This window comes from Mobula hypostoma, chromosome 5 (genome assembly GCF_963921235.1).
Source record: "Mobula hypostoma chromosome 5, sMobHyp1.1, whole genome shotgun sequence".
In the NCBI taxonomy this organism is placed as follows: Eukaryota; Metazoa; Chordata; class Chondrichthyes; order Myliobatiformes; family Myliobatidae; genus Mobula; species Mobula hypostoma.
This window is the reverse complement of record NC_086101.1, coordinates 138,616,454-138,634,283: the sequence shown is the minus strand read 5'-3', so window position 1 is coordinate 138,634,283 and position 17,830 is coordinate 138,616,454. Positions and strand designations below refer to the sequence as shown.

General features: G+C 42.9%; 1 protein-coding gene across 1 annotated transcript in view; it reads right to left on the bottom strand.

The window, feature by feature from the left end:
- The window catches only part of abhd17b (abhydrolase domain containing 17B, depalmitoylase), a 95,893-nt gene extending 78,589 nt beyond the window's left edge, over window positions 1–17,304 (bottom strand). Inside the window, exon 1 of the mRNA XM_063049024.1 lies at window positions 16,088–17,304. Coding sequence (XP_062905094.1) covers window positions 16,088–16,554 — 467 coding nt within the window. The 5' untranslated portion in view covers window positions 16,555–17,304. The remainder of the gene's footprint in view (window positions 1–16,087) is intronic.
- Window positions 17,305–17,830: the final 526 nt, after the last annotated feature.

Here is a 17,830-nt window from a genome sequence, read left to right as displayed (position 1 = left end):
ATTTTGATAAAGGGCAGCACAGTGGTGCAGCTAGCAGAGGTCCTGCTTCACAGCACCACAGATCATAACTCAATCCTATTCTTGGGTGTTGTTTGTATGTAATTTGCATGTCCTCCATGACCATATTGGTCTCCTCTAGACACTCCCACATCCCAAAGATGTGTGGAGTCTGGGATAGTAGACAAATTTGCCACTGTAACTTGCCCAAGCAGGTAAGTTGTTGAATCTAAAGGTGGGGGGTGGGGGGGGGGAGAATAGAAATTGATGACAATGCAAGGTGACTAAAATTAAGAGATTAATATCAGATCAAATGATTGACACAATGGGTTGATGAACCCATTTCCAAGTATCTTCAACGACTTGCATCTGCTTTTTGAACATTGTAGAATATTTGTAATTTTCCAACCCTTAGACACCACTTCTGATTCTATGGAATTTGAAAGACTATTACCAGGGCCCTGACAAATCACTCCCATACATCCCTCAACAAGCTTTGATGCGCTCCATCTGGACTAGATTGGTCATCCTCTAAGCACAGCTCACCTTTCTTTCTACTCTATCCATTTTAGCTCATCTAGAATGCCAATTAATTCTCCTTGGCCGAGACTTTGGCAGTATCTTCTTACTTGAAGGGCGATGCAATATATTAATTTAGTACATCAGCGGTGTCCTCTGCCTCTGAGCAGATTCTCTTTTTTGACCACAATCAGACCAAGCTCTTCTATCTCAATTTTGGTATAGCATTTCTGAATTCCCTTTGTTTTCGGCCAGTCATGTTCCCATTTGCTCTTACGTTATTTTGTAAAACATCCTATTGGAACTTCCTCCATAATCAGCCTCATTCTCACTTCTGTGAGCAACACAGGGTCTGTCACGTGATCTTCTCTACTGCTCGACCTCACCATCATTTTTGGTTATCGAGATTTTAATTTCATGCATCCTCCCCCCGTACCTTCCCCCTCTTGGAAATATGTCCACACTGAATCTAGAATATTTCCACTTTAAGGGCCCCTATTGTTCTGCCTGCCAAGCTTGGATCCCAATTTACTTGAACCAGAAATTGTTCACACCATATTGCAACTGACACTTTGCCAATTGATTATTTATCTTGGAGTAATCTATATCCTTTGCCATGGTTACGCTGTACCATCTTAGCCATTGTTCCAGTGATACTTCTTCACTTGACCTGGCTCATTTTCCAAAATCACGCAATACTGCCAAAGAGGAAACCAATGCAATGCCTTTCTCACTGAATCAGAAACAATGATCAAATCCAGCACAGGACCAGTGATTAACCTACCTCTTTCTGAACATCCATTCTTATCTACAATCATTATATCCAACCAATACAAAAAGAAAATCTCTGTCAGTCACCTGTCTGCATGTGGCATTCGCCGATGAACATAAACCTTTTAGCAAAAAACTGCCAACTTCACAAAATGTCCATATTACAGGGCAAGCAGAGCCCATACATCAAGTAATAACACTAAATAAAAACATGTATTGTAGTTGCTGTACAAAGGTTGGACTCAGTTTGGTGTAATTTTATTTAGCAATTGCTGCACCTCACACCTTAGACTAATGCAGGTCCACTAACAAAGCTCCAGAGGGCTAATGGTATCATGAAACTATAAAGCAAAAGAAAATGCATTAATATAGATACTTCTGCTTTATGTCATTGCAAACACTATTACAGAGAAGCAAATGCTCACAAATATTAAACAAGGAAAAGCTAGATATTTTTGGTGGCTGGTTCCCTGATAAATATTGCTCAGAAGTGAGTTTTGTAGCCCTTCTTCTAAGGAGCATCGTACCCATCTCTGGCGATAGTGCAGACTCCAGTCAGTACCATGTTTTCTTGATACATTATTATTCTTACAGGTTGAGCACCCATTATCCAAAATTTCAAAATCTGAAAACATCTAAAGTTTATTTTGAACACTGACATCAAATAACAACTGGAAAATTCACAAGGCACTGGGAAGGTTCCCAGGCAATGCACAGGTCTCTACCTACTACAGACATTTCTGAGAAGTGACCTCACATATGTAATGAGCACAAATTAATGAAAAATAGAAAAACACTGCATAAAGCGAAAGAAGATCTCAATCGTGTATTGAAAGAGTAGATTTGTCAGCGTCAGAGTGAACATATGCCGCTTTATGGTATACTGATCATGAAACAAGCCAAGATCCATCATGACAATCTGCAAATTGAAGGTAATTGTAAAGACTCAGCAGGCTAGTTGCAGAAATTTAAGAAAAAGGCACAACATTACACTTTTAATGATCTCTGGTAATAAAGCATCTGCTGATCACAAAGCAGCAGAGGAATTCATTGATGAGTTTGCCAAGGTTGTCGCTGATAAAAATCTAATGTGCACAGCTGCATCAGTACATATGTGTGATGAACAAGTGTAAGACAAAGACTACTTGCCAGCAGCACATAAATTCAGTTGGAAATGGAGATGCCAAACAGCCAAGGACTATCCACCTGGGTGGTCAAGGTTGTGATGGCTTACATTTCTGATGATTAAATGCACACCATATAGTTTCATGCACAAAATTATTGAAAATATTATATAAAACTACCTTTATGGGATATGTAGTGTAAATGGATTTTATGTTTAGACTTGAGCCTCATCCCCAAGGTATCTCATTATATAGATGCAAATATTCAAAAATCTGAAAAAAATCCAAAAATTACATCCCTAACCATTTCCGATAATGGGTGCTCAACTTGTACAATATTACTGCCAGCTCAGACCAAGTCTTTTGGCATTTAACTATATATACACGCATATAACGTATAACTATATAATGTATAAAGAAACTAGACAATGCTTCTCTACCTGGTGTAAAACACAGTAATACACATAACATCTGAAATAACTTTCAAAAAAGCAGAAAATGAATTATTGTCAGCACTATCTTTTTTCATTTGTGCAGAAATTCTCAAAATCTGATGGAACATTAGTCCCCATCAGCAACACTGACGGAAACAGAAATCAAGCCAATTCTGTGGGTTCAGTAGAAGCACAGAATTTCAAAGAATGCTCAGGATTGTACAAATTATTCTCATGGTTTTTTCCCTTCAAAAATAGGGCTGTAGCTCTCATCTGCTTACTTTACACAAAGCAACAACAGAAAATCAGTTCAGTTTAGATGAATAGTTTGATAAGATCAGAGACACTAAACAAAAACAAACTACACATTGTCGAAACCTGTACTGTACAGCAGCGGTCCCCAACCAGCGGGCCGCAAAGCATGCGCTACCGGGCCGGGAGGAAACGATATGATTTGGCGATAGGAGTTAGCTGCACCTTTCCTCATTCCCTGTCACGCACTGTTGAGCCATTACGCATGCGAGGTCATTACCCACATGTCATCCATGTCAGCGCGGGAAGAAGATCAACTCCTCGAGCTTGCAAATGACGGCGGGCTGAAAAGTATTTTTGACGTAACATCTCTGCCGGCATTCTGGGTCAAAGCCAAGGCTAAATATCCTGAGATAGCCAGGAAAGCACTGAAAACGTTGCTTCCATTTCCAACATATCTCTGCAATGAATGCAACGGAAACCAAATTGCGGAATAGACTGGACATAAGGAACCTCCTTCGAGTATCGCTGTCTCCCGTCACCCTTCGATGGGACCGTCTTGATGCAGGGAAACAAGTCCAGGGCTCCCACTGATTCAGCGATATTGGTGTGTTGCAATGATTTTATATGTTCATACGGGGAAAATGTGTGCTGTGTGTTTAATATACAAACGTTACTTAAAATGTTATGATGCTATTGACTTACTTATATAACCATATAACAATTACAGCATGGAAACAGGCCATCTCTGCCCTTCTAGTCTGTGCCGAACGCTACTCTCACCTAGTCCCACCGATCTGCACTCAGCCCATAACCCTTCATTCCTTTCCTGACCATATACCTATCCAATTTTTCTTTAAATGATAACATGGAACCTGCTTCTACCACTACTACTGGAAGTTCGTTCAACACTTACTTCAGGGTCCCCTGTCCTCCCCTGATAATTGACTTATCACTATATTCATGCGAGGTAAATATGCGCTGTTTGTTTAATATTAAATTTGTTAGATAAAGCCTTTTAGAAACGAAATTGAGTGTATTAGCCATTTGTCACCTATATTCTGGTCGTAATTAACACTCCCCCCACAGAATCAGCAAAAATGATTTGTAGAAAAATTCGGCACGTGCACTGCGCACTGGTGCTCGCGTAAGGCTTAATGGTCATTGTAGTCTCGCGGTATAAACAACGTATTTGACTGCTACTCTTGTCCGTTGGCAACCATACCCCCCCGCCACCCCCGGGTCAGCCGGTCCGCAAGAATATTGTCAACATGAAACCGGTCCGCAGTGCAAAAAAGGTTGGGGACCCCTGCTGTACAGAACACAATTCCAATTAATTAGCCAGCGCAGGTTACGTGTTTAAGTTACTACTTACAGAGATATTTTATAACAATTATATAGGGCCCTGACAAGACCACACCAGGAAAGTTGTGAAAAATTTAGTCTCCTTACCCAAGATTTGCTATTCAGAAAGTGCTGTGAAGATTCACCAGACTGATTCCTTAGAGCTACAAGACCTTGGTCAGACCCCACTTGGGAGTACTGTGTTCAGATCTGGTCATCTCACTACAGGAAGGATGGGGATACTATAGAGAGAGTGCAGAGGAGATTTACAAGGATGTTGCCTGGATTGGAGGATGTACCTTATGAGAATAAGTTGAATGTACCTGGCCTTTTCTCCTTGGAGCAACGAAGGATGAGAGGTGACCTGATCGAGGTGTACATTGATCATGTGGATAACCAGAGGCTTTTTCCCCAAGGCTGAGATGGCTAACACGGGGGGGGGCGGGGGGCATAGCTTCTCAAAACTGAACTACAGATTTATTAGAGGAATCAGGGATTAGGGCTGAAGAATGGAACTGAGGTAGAAGATCAACCAAGATCTTATTGAACAGAAGGCTGGCTCAAAAGGCCCTTTTTCCTAAAACTATATCCAAATACAAAATAGATTAAATGAAATTGTTAACAATATATGAACATCTTAAGGGCAAGAGTTCCCGTTTCCACAATTTGTACTTATAAATGTCATACTTATTTTAATCTTCAATAACTTCAAGATCAATATTCATTTTAGTACATTAGTCTGCTTAATTATTTTGAACCTTAATCACCAACTTTTGGTGGTTTATTCAAGACCATTTTACAATTAAATTCAATTCTCAAACTGTTGAAATGTCTTTGTAAAGTTAGCATCTACATACAATTTTTTTGTTCCTCCATAATTTCTGATATGCCGCCCTCTCCATTTAGAATCTAAGCTCTAAGATTAAGCACTTTTAATCAAAAGTGGACTTCCTCAGAAAAACTCTGGAGCAACTCAGTAGTCAGTTAGATTCAATGGACAGGAATAAGTATTCAATGTTTCGGCTCACGACCCTTCATCAGGGCTGGAAAAGAAGAGGAAAGAAGCTAGAATAAAGGCTGATTTATACTTCTGCGTCAGATGGACGCCATAACCTATGCAAATGGCCTACACACGTTGTGAGCATTTATACTTGTGCGATGATGTGCCTGCGTCGCTCTGCAATTCGTGCACGTCACACATGTGCACACACCTGCCTGTGCAAGGCTTAATGGTCATGGTAGTCTTCCTCGGAGTAAACAAGTTTAAAGCGAGCGTCTTTTTTCGTAAAAGCGAAATGTGTCCTCCATAATTTCGGAGGTCTGTAAAGCTTTATGGAAGGCATTGCAGCCAGAGTTCCTTCCCTGCCCTTCAGTCGCCCAATGGGAAGCTATTGCAGCGTAGGAGGAAATGCGACGCCGCCAAGCGGACCAATCACAGTTGTTGTGGTCTGCACTGCCGCAATACGCAATCACATTTTGTAGAGGTGCGCGTCAGGCTATGGCATAGGGATCCACGTAGGCTCTGCATAGGGTTCGTGGCTACGCCGTACCTACGACATCAATTTGACGCAGAAGTATAAATCAGCCTTAAGGAGGTGAGGGAGGGGAAGGAGGACAAGTTGGCAGGTGATAGTTGAAACCAGGTGACGGGGAAGGTGGATGGGTGGGAGGGAGAGGGGATGAAGTGAGAAGCTAGGAGATGAAAGGTGGAAGAGGCAAAGGTCTGAAGGAATCTAATAGGAGAGGACAGTGGACCATTAGAGAAAAGGAGGGAGGAAGAGCGCCAGAGGGAGGGGCTCCACGATGATGCAGTATATCACAGGTAAAGTACTCCCAACCATTGTGCACATCCACACAGAGTGCTGTCACAGGAAAGCAGCATCAGTCATTAAGGATCCCCACCATCCGGACAGCTGCTCTCTTCTTACTACTGCCATTAGGAAAAAAGGTGCAGAAGCCTCAGGATCCACACCACCAAGTTTAGTATTACCCCTCAACCATTAGGCTCTTGAACCAGAGGAATAACTTCATTCCACGTCTTTCACCCCATTATTGAACTGTTCCCACAACCTATAAACTCACTTTCAGGTATTCTTATGATCTCAATAGTTTTATTTTTTTCTTTTTGATTTGCACATTGGTTGTTTGTGCTGTTGGGTGTATGAATGCCTGCAAGAAAATGAATACCAGAGTTGTACATGAAGACATACATGTACTTTGATAATAAATTTACTTTCAACTTTAATGAGCAGGTTTGGAAAACAGATGGGGTTAGACAGGAGCCAAAATGGGGATTGGAAAAAAAAAGAGGAGGGGGCGGGGAGTAATTACATGCTAGAGAAATTAATGTTTATCCTGTGAGATTGGAAACTAGCCAACGGAATAAGGTGCTCCTCCTCCAACCTGTAGGAAGCCTCATCATGACCATAGAGGGGGCCACTGACTGACAAGTCAGGATGGGAATGGGAGTTAGAATTAAAATAGGTGGCCATTGGGAAACCCTGCCTCTTGTGGTGGATCGAGCAAGGTGTTTACTCAATCTACATTAGTTATCCCTGATGTGGAGGAGGCCGCACTGGGAATACTGGATACAGTCAATAACCTGACAGACTAGCAGATGAAGTGTCGCCTCACCTGGAAGGATTTTTTGGAGCCCTTGAATGGTGGTGCGGGAATTGGAGTAGGGGCAGGGGCAGAGATCATTGAAGAGGGATGAGTGGACAAGGGAGTCACAGAGAGAGCATCCCTGCGCAAAGCAGGGGTAGGGAAAGATGCGTTTAGTGGTAGGATCCCACTAACATGGGCTGTTCCACACAGTCCATGAAAAGGCAAGCATAAATAAGAGAACCCACGCCTACACTCCAGTTTTGAAGAAAGCGTGAGGAGTCAAAAGTTAAACTGTTCAGGGCAAAGGCTAGTTCCAGCAAAAGTAGGGATGATGACTGGTTAGGCCTGTTGTCTAGAAAGGAGCTCCTAGATTTACTTGCTCTTTAAATTGTACACCCCTCTCCTATTTCTCAATCTTTGGAGACTGACCATCTTCTATAAACCCACTCTCCATGATAGGGTAATAGAAGTCTACAAGGACTGGATAGCCACAGTGAAAATGAGATAATCAGGACCAGGGAAATTAAAATGAATGAAGTGATTGAGAGCATCTGAAGTGTCATGGATGTACCAAAGAGAAGAGACTGAACTAGCCTTGGTTTTCACTGATCTATGTCCGAACTGCTCTCCGCATATCCTACCGACCCACAGATGGGCATAGAAGATTCTACAGCACCTTTTAAAGAGCAGGGCAGTAATCCCCATTGTTCTGGTCAACACACTGTACTTAACCATGTCTGATCTTTGCATCTATTCACCAAGTTGTTTTTCCAGTCACGGCTAAGACCTAAAAACAAGGTGATGACATCAGCAAAATCCTCACTCATGTAGAAGCCAAAGTGCAGACTAGATATTACTCCATAATCTGCTTCCCACCACAATCACAGATCTCATTGTAGCATTTCACTTTGTCAGTTCAAAGCCAACTGACTGAGCTAAAGATGTGGCCAAGGGTTCTTTCAGCGGCTCCAAGTTAAAGGACAGGACCTCCAGGATAGCAATCTCAGGATTGCTACCAGTGCCATATGCAGGCAGGTTTAGAAATAGTAAGATAGCGCAGATCAACATGTGGCCGAAGATATGGTGCAGGAGGAAGGGCTTCGGATTTATAGATAATTGGGCAGTTCTCCAGGGAAGGTGGGACCTGTTCCGGCAGGATGGTTTACGTCTGAACTAGAGGGGGACAAATATTCCTGCAAGTAGGTTTGCTAGAGAGGCTCCGGTGGATTTAAACTAGATACAAGGGGGAGGGGAACCAGAGTGTAAGAACAGATGTAGGGGAGAAGGAAGAAAAAGAAAATAGTAAAGTTGTTTGCACCGTTAATGATAAACAGAGAGTAAGAGGGGGAAAATTTCTTAAATGCATTTATTTTAATGCTAGGAGTATTATAAGAAAGGTGGATGAGCTTAAAGCATGGACTGATACCTGGAAGTATGATGTGGTAGCTATTAGTGAAACATGGTTACAAGACAGGTGTGATTGGCAACTAAATATTCCTGGATTTAATTGCTTCAGGTGTGATAGAATCGGAGGGACAAGAGGGGGAGGTGTTGCATCGCTTGCCAGAGAAAATATTACAGCGGTGCTCTGGCAGGATAGATCAGAGGGCTCGTCTAGGGAGGCTAATTGGGTGGAATTGAGGAATGGGAAAGATGTAGTAACACTTATGGGGGTGTATTATAGACCACCAAATGGGGGGGGGCAAGAATTGGAGGAGTAAATATGTAAGGAGATAGCAGATATTTGTAGTAAGCACAAGGCTGTGATTGTGGGAGATTTTAATTTTCCACACATAGACTGGGAAGCCCATACTGTAAAAGGGCTGGATGGTTTGGAGTTTGTAAGATGTGTGCAGGATAGTTTTTTGCAGCAATACATAGAGGTACCAACTAGAGAAGGGGCAGTGTTGGATCTCCTGTCAAGGAATGAGATAGGTCAGGTGACGGAGGTTTGTGTTCAGTGCTCACAGTGCCATTAGTTTCAATATAATTATGGAGAAGGATATGTCTGGACCCAGGGTTGAGATTTTTGATTGGAGAAAGGCTAACTTTGAGGAGATGCAAAAGGATTTAGAAGGAGTGGATTGGGACAACTTGTTTTATGGGAAGAATGTAATAGAGAAATGGAGATCATTTAAAGGTGAAAGTTTGAGGGTATAGAATCTTTATGTTCCTGTTAGGTTGAAAAGAAAGGTTAGAAGTTTGAGGGAGCCATGGTTTTCAAGGGCTATTGGAAACTTGGTTCAGAAAAAGAGAGATATCTACAATAAATATAGGCAGCATGGAGCAAATGAGGTGCTCAAGGAATATAAAGAATGCGAAAAGAGTCTTAAGAAAGAAATTAGGAAAGCTAAAAGAAGATATGAAGTTGCTTTGGCAAGTAAGGTGAAAATAAATCTGCAAACACGAGGAATTCTGCAGACACTGGAAATTCAAGCAACACACATCAAAGTTGCTGGTGAACGCAGCAGGCCAGGCAGTATCTCTAGGAAGAGGTACAGTCGACGTTTCGGGCCGAGATCCTTCGTCAGCCCGAAACGTCGACTGTACCTCTTCCTAGAGATGCTGTCTGGCTTGCTGTGTTCACCAGCAACTTTGATGTGTGTTGCTTGAAAATAAATCCCAAGGATTCTAGTTATATTAATAGCAAAAGGATAGTGAGGGATAAAATTGGTCCCTTAGAGAATCAGAGTGGACAGCTATGTGTGGAGCCAAAAGAGATGGGGGAGATTCTGAACAATTTCTTTTCTTCAGTATTCACGAAGGAGAAGGATATTGAATTGTGTAAGATAAGGGAAACGGGTAGGGAAGTTATGGAAACTATGATGTTTAAAGAAGAGGAAGTACTGCCGCTTTTAAGGAATATAAAAGTGGCTAAGTCTCCGGGTCCTGACAGGATATTCCCTAGGACCTTGAGGGAAGTTAGTGTAGAAATAGCAGAGGCTCTGGCAGAAACACAGGTTTCCCCCGCCATCCGAAGGTAGAGTGTTCCGATGAAACGGTTTGTAAGCTGGAATGTCGTAAAGCGAAGAAGCAATTACTATTTATTTATATGGGAAAAATTTGTGAGCGTTCGCAGACCCAAAAGATAACCTATCAAATCATGCCAAATAACACATAAAACCTAAAATAACAGTAACATATAGTAAAAGCAGGAATGATATGATAAATACACAGCTTATATAAAGTAGAAATACTTTTCTATAATCATTGCCGCACTGTTCTCCGTAGCGAAAATCTCATGCAAGTGCTCTTACCAAAAGCACGGCGCAAACGCTCTCGGCAGAAACATTCTCTCCAGTAACCTTTAAGCTATGAAGCTGCCAAATCATACCAAATAACACATAAAAATACACAGCCTCTATAAAGTAGAAATAATGTATGTACAGTGAAGTATCACTTACTGGAACCGGGAAGACAGCGCCAAGCACACTGATGATGGTGTGTTAGGCTGAGTCATCGAAGGTTGGGTTGGTGCAGTCGTCCCCAACCTCCAGGCTGCCAACTGATACCGATCCGCAGAGAATGCAGCGATACAGTGGTAGTCGGGACGTACCCAGCACATTTTTAAGAAAAAAGCCGAAATAAACAAGCTAATTAATTAGGTGCCGCCCGGCACGTAAATGTTGGCCCAGATCAGAAGCGACGCAATCGGTAAACGCCTCTGATCTGGGCCGATAGTTACGTGCTGAGCAGCACCTAATTAATTAGCTTGTTTATTTTGGCTTTTTTCTTAAAGATGTGTTGGGTGCGTCCCGGTTACCGCTGCATTCTCCGTGGCAATGTATCGGACCGCAGCCTGGGGGGTTGGGGTGGTGGGACACTGAGGTATCATCTCATCGTCGTCTGTTTCCATCAGGGCAGGCAGGTCATCTTCTTCACGTTCAGTTCCTGGACGACTTCACTTTCGGTCCATTCGCCACTGCATTCAGTTTCGATTGTTATCCTTTCCCCTTCCAATTGCATCAGCTCTTCATCTATCAGTTCTTGGTCATGTGATGCCAAAACCTCTTCAACATCATCTTTGTCAATTTCCACAAGCCAAACTCACTTTGCCCTTACTTCGTTCACCACGATCGAAATGCTTAATTATGTCTAGTTTTACGCTAAGTGTAACACCCTTACGAGCTCTTTTAGCCTTTTCCAATACCGTAGAAATCATCTCACTAACAGCTGCTCACAGGAACGTGTTTAAGCAATGCCGGCTAGAATACTGTTCCGAATCTGGGGGAGAAGCAGTTGCTTAGGACGTATGCTGCTTTTTCCGCACACTGCCTTTGTTTTGTAACAGTGAAAACACCTTCTGTTAGCGAGAAAAGGTAACTAATGTAGGTCTTTCGTAACAGCGAGGTTTTGTAAAGCGAACGTTCGAAAAGCGGGGCCACCTGTATTTCAGATGTCATTAGAAACAGGGATGGTGCCGGAGAATTGGCGTATTGCTCATGTTGTTCCATTGTTTAAAAAGGGTTCTAAGAATAAACCTAGCAATTATCGGCCTGTGAGTTTGACATCAGTGGTGGGTAAATTGATGGAAAGTATTTTTAGAGATGGCATATATAATTATCTGGATAGACAGGGTCTGATTAGGCACAGTCAACATGGATTTGTGAGTGGAAGGTCATGTTTGACAAATCTTATTGAATTTTTTGAAGAGGTTACTAGGAAAGTTGACGAGGGTAAAGCAGTGGATGTTGTCTATATGGGCTTCAGTAAGGCCTTTGACAAGGTTCCACATGGAAGGTTAGTTAGGAAGGTTCAACTGTTAGGTATTAATATTGAAGTAGACGCCAGAGCGTAGTGGTGGACAACTGTTTGTCAGATTGGAGGCCGGTGACTAGTGGTGTGCCTCAGGGATCTGTACTGGGTCCAATGTTGTTTGTCATATGCATTAATGATCTGGATGATGGGGTGGTAAATTGGACGAGTAAGTATGCAGATGATACTAAGAGAGGTGGAGTTGTGGATAATGAAGTAGGTTTTCAAAGCTTGCAGACAGATTTAGGCCAGTTAGAAGAGTGGGCTGAAAGATGGCAGATGGAGTTTAATGCTGTTATGTGTGAGGTGCTACATTTTGGTAGGACTAATCAAAATAGGACATACATGGTAAATGGTAGGGCATTGAAGAATGCAGTAGAACAGAGGAATCAAGGAATAATGGTGTATAGTTCCCTGAAGGTGGAATCTCATGTGGATAGGGTGGTGAAGAAAGCTTCTGGTAGGCTGGCCTTTATAAATCAGAGCATTGAGTACAGGATTTGGGATGTAATGTTGAAATTGTACAAGGCATTGGTGAGGCCAAATTTGGAGAATTGTGTTCAGTTTTGGTCACCGAATTATAGGAAAGATGTCAACAAAATAGGGCGTACAGAGAAGGTTTACTGGAATGTTACCTGGCTTTCATCACCTAAGTTACAGAGAAAGGTTGAACAAATTGGGGTTTCATTCTCTGGAATGTAGAAGGTTGGGGGGGGGGAGAGACTTGATAGAGGTATTTAAAATTATGAGGGGGATAGATAGAGTTGACGTGGATAGGCTTTTTCCATTGAGAATGGGGGAGATTCAAACAAGAGGACATGAGTTGAGAGTTAAAGGGCAAAAGTTTAGGGGTAACATGAGGGGGAACTTCTTTACTCAGAGAGTGGTAGCTGTGTGGAACGAGCTTGCAGCTGAAGTGGTTGAGAAAGTTTCAATGTTGTAATTTAAAGTTTAGTTTTACAACTATATGGACAGGAGAGGAATGGAGGGTTATGGGCTGAGTGCAGGTCAGTGGGACTAGGTGAGAGTAAGAGTTCGGCACAGACTAGAAGGGCCAAGATGGCCTGTTTCCATGCTATAATTGTTATATGGTTATAAAGACAAATACCTTTCAGTGAAAAAAATATCATTTCAGTTCTATCCTTCACATTGAGATTGTGATCCTAGTTCCAGACTCCTAAACCAGGAAAATCATTCTCCCCATAGCAATAATAGAGCCCTTTTAAGTATTTTGTAGGTTTCACTGTCACCTCCTATTCTTAATTACTGATATCTGTCAGAAATTAATGTCACTTATGCTACTCTCCAATCTAAAGGAACCATTCCAGAACTCACAGAATTTTGCAAGACAGCCAGAACACTTAACATTGTCATAAAGTTCAATGTTAGCTTATTATCAAAGTGCATAAATGACACCAAATATTACCAGACTCATTTTCTTGTGGGCATATTCAATAAATCCAATATCAATAACAGAATCAATGAAAGACCACAGCCAACAGGATGGACAACCCGTGTGCAAAAGACAACAAACTGGGCAAATAGAGAAGTAAATAATAAATAAGTAATAAATTATCAATAACATGAGATGAAGAGTCCTCGAAAATGAGTCCATAGGTTCTGAGAATAGTTCGGTGACGGGGTGAGTGAAATTATCTTCTTTGGTTCAAGAGTCTGATTGCTGAGGGGTAATAACTGTTCCTGAACCTGGTGATGTGAGTCCTGTGGCTTCTTCCTGATGGCAGCAGTGAGAAGAAAGTGTGACCTGGATGGTGAGGGGTCCATGATGATGGATGTTGCTTTCCTGTAGATGTACTCAATAGTGGAGAGGGCTTTACCCATGATGGACTGGACCATTCCCGCTACTTTTTGTAGGATTTTCCATACCAAGCTATGATGCAGCCAGTCAATATACTCTCCACCACATATCAATAGAAGTTTGTCAAAGTTTTAGATGTAATGCCGAATCTTCATAGCCAAATTGTGGGATTTAAGTTTTCAGACCCACTAATTCCATAAGCAAAGATTTTCTACTAATATTAAACTTTCTCACTTGCACTAGACCATTATTTCTGGGAAGTTTGAGAAGACATACACAAAGTACTTATTTATTTGCTATTTCCTTTTTGTGTCTTACAAATTCACAGACCTGTCCATAAGAAACCCATAGCTACCACTATTAATCTTTTACTTTACACATACCTTCGGAGTTCCTGTAGGCAGGATTTATTTTTCTTGTTTGTTAACTCTTATTCTGTTTCTTGGTCACTCTTTGCTGAATTCTAAAGTACTCCCAGGAAGTTGAACTTCCTACCTGACTTGACAGTTTTCTGTAGCTCATGCAGTCGGTGTCTAGTTTCTTCCACTTGCCATTTTCTGTCCCCTTGATTGACCACAGCTCACAGTTCACTGGATGCACAGGTGACTGTTGTTCATCAAATTATGGCATTCTGCAACTGTCACTTCTTTTTTGCATGATCCCATATTAGGCACCCTCTTTCAGAATTAAGGTAAGGTGACAAAGGCAGAGACACTCTAATTGTGCATATGCCCCTTCAATTTTGCGTAGGTAAGCTTCAGAACAATGCAGTTTCAGATACTGACTTGACTTATCTTGCTAAGATATTGTTGAGAGGCACCAAATACCAAATCCAATCAATCTTAACAGATACTCATTTTAGTTTCTAGATACAAACTAAACTCCAATACGTATATCAATTACTGGAGTGATAGACAAGGCCTGAAGTAACATGCATTTACAAATTATTGAGGTACCACTTAACAGCAACTTTATTGCATATGGAAATGAATACTCCGAAAGAACACTGCAAACAGGTTATCGGACTTGACCCCAGATCCACTGGACAGAGCAAGAGAAAGAAAGCGTTTGGAAAGCAAAGATGGTGATTAAAACAGAAGTGATTTTAAGTCTTCAAGTTTCTAACATACAGCAACTTCATCTGGTACCATCTAATATAGCAAAAATATTCCTAACCCTTCATAGGAATATTATCAAACAAAACAATTGATGTCCAGACACACAGGATTACCAAAGGCTTAGTCAGAGGTAGATTTTAAGGTGTGTCCCAAAGCTAGGAACAAAAGGGAAGTTCACAGAAGGGATTGCAGAGTTTAAATTTCGCAAGCAGTTGAGGTTGGGCTGAAATCAGGATCGCCCATAGTAATTATATTCCGAGATGCAGAAGTAACCAGAATTATACCTGCAGATATCTCATAACTATTAAGATGAAGGTTTTAAGAGAAGTGTGACTAGGCTGTGGAGAATTTGGAAACAAGGATGGAACATTTATATAACTGCTTCAGAAGTCCCAAGATATAGGTGCATGTGACTGGTGCAGATTAAGACATGGGTTGAGTTTAGCAGGGACTGGAGAGACAGGAACTAAGGGATGACATAGAGATTTAGAAAATCATGGGAGTACACATAAGGTGCCTGGTCACAGTCTTTTGTCCAGTGTAGGAGTCGAAGACTAGAGGGCATAGGTCTAAGATGAGAGTGGAAAGATTTAGGGGACCTGAGGAGCACGCTTTTCCACACCGAGGGTCATGGTTATATGGAATAAGCTGCCCAAGGAAGTGGTACAGGCAGGTGCAATTATATAAAAAAAATTAAAAGTATTTGGACAGGTTCACGTATATATGAAAGCTATAATGATGCAGGCTAAATTGCAGCCAAATGGTACTGGCTCTGGAAGGCACCTTAGTAGGTGTGGACAAATTTGAAGTAACACGCACAAAATGCTGAAGGAACTCAGCAGATCAGGCAGCATCTATGGATATTAACAATCAATCAACTTTCAGCAGAGACCCTTCTTCAGGACTGGAAAAGATGGGAAAACGCCAGAAGAAAAAGTTGGGGGGGGGGGGAGGAGAAGGAGGATAACTAGAAGGTGGTAGGTGAAACCAAGTGGATGGGAAAGGTAAAGAGCTGAAGGAAAAATCTGATAGGAGAAGAGAGTGGATCATAGGAGAAGGGGACCCGGGGGAAGATTATAGACAGGTCAAGAGTTTGGTAGAAGAGGTAAGTAGGTGAGAAGAATTTGACCAAAGGACCCGTTTCTGTGCTGTTTATGAAGAAACAGCAAAGAAACAACACAATGTATTCAGAGTAAATTCACTTTATAATCAAAGCGAAGTGAATACATATTGGAAATGGGAAGATTTCCAAGGCAACAGTGGAGAGGTGGAAGAGTTGAAATATTGGGATTGCTCATTCAGGGTTGGGGGACGGTCTACGATTAAACGTGTTGTGAATTTCCCTACCTGGTCCTGAGGGCTTGCCAAGCTGCATCGACATCTGCATAGAGGTTTTTCTCAGAAGGCTTCCCGGAGCTGGCCCCATAGCCCGAGTAGTCGTAGGAGAATACGTTACAGTTGATCCTGGAACCCAGGCCGATATAGAAGCTGCTCATCTGACCCAGATCCACGGCATTGCCGTGCGAGAAGAGTAGCGTAAATTTGGCGCTAGGGGAGCAACGGATAAACATGCAAGCGATGCGGTTTCCCCGGCTGGTCCTGGTCATGAAGGCCTCGATAGAGTCCTTCTCCCGCTGGGAGTATTGCCAGTCCGCCCGCTCGGCCAGGTGCAAGCTCCAGCGGCCCCCGGACTCGTCGGGTAATAGAGCATAGGTGGGCTCGGGGGGCAGGAAAGCCAGTTTGGAAGCGATGCGACCGGGGCAGGGTGGGCAACAGAAGAGGCAACACAACTCGCTCAGAGACAGGTTATTCATCGCAAGGCCAAACTACGAGTCACTTCAGTCAATCAATTAAATAAATAATGAATAAACGGGCTACTCCAGCGATCACAAGAAGAGAAACTACTGGGACGGAGATCTTAACGAGGAACTTTCTCTTTGTGAAAACGCCTTGAGGAATTTTTTTTCTCACAGGTGACCGGACTCCAAGCGGAAGATGGATGATGGCATGATGAATATTCTGAGGGAGGTCGGCAGCCACACACTGGATGTTTCAATGTCAATCCACCGTATTTTTTCTCCCTTAACGTTCATCGATCGAAGTGTAAGTCGACAGCCCTTTCACAAAAGGAAGAGAAACTTGACCTGAAGCCGCGAGTCATCTGGGCCCCAAGGAAGCAGAGATGGGGGGGGGAGAAAAGAAACCCGAGCGAGAGCCCCTGAAGTTCTCCGGTGGAGGGGGAGAAAGGAGGCAAAGGAGGCAGAGGAGGCCAGGCCGCGTTGCTGCGTTCTGGGACAATGCGATGGCACTCTGGCCCCCACCTGTCGGCCGACACCAGGCCCCGGGGGACTCAACGGTCGGCGGAACCTTCCGCTGAGTTAAACCTACGATCACCACTCGCCCTCGGGCCGCAACTCCTCTCACATCCGATATTTTAATTTTGCGCCTGTCAACTGAGGCGTTCCCATACTTTTTGTTTGTTTAAACACCTATCCTTAAGATCTGAAAGCGTTGACACGCCTTTGGAGGTTGTGGGAGGGGAAAGGGGGCAACCAGTCGCCGGGAAGGCGCGCATGCGTCAACGTCACACCAAGGCGTGTGCAAGAGGAATGTTTGCCGGCTAGTGCGCATGCGTCAACGTCACCAAGGAGCGGGCAAGAGGAAAGTTTACCGGCTGTTGCGCATGCGTCAACGTCACACCAAGGAGCGGGCAAGAGGAACGTTTGCCGGCTAGCGCATGTGCATGTTGACCGGCCCGTCAGATCGGTCAGCACATGCGCAAAACATGAAGCGCAAGAGGAGGCGTGGAAGGGGTGCTCCCGCTGCGTCTCGTGTACGCATGCGCACACTGAATGGCAGAGCTAATTTGGAAGGTCAGTCGGAGAGTACTTCAGCTTGGAAACTGGTCGTTCGGTCCATACAGTCCTCATCAAATCTTCTGCCTAGTCCCATTTACTTGCACCTGGACCATATTCCTCCAAACCCTCTCATGCATGTACACATCCAAACTTAACTTAAATATTCCGATTGAACCCGAATTACTTTCGCTGACAGCTCCTTCCACACTCGCAACACCTTCTGAGTGAAGAA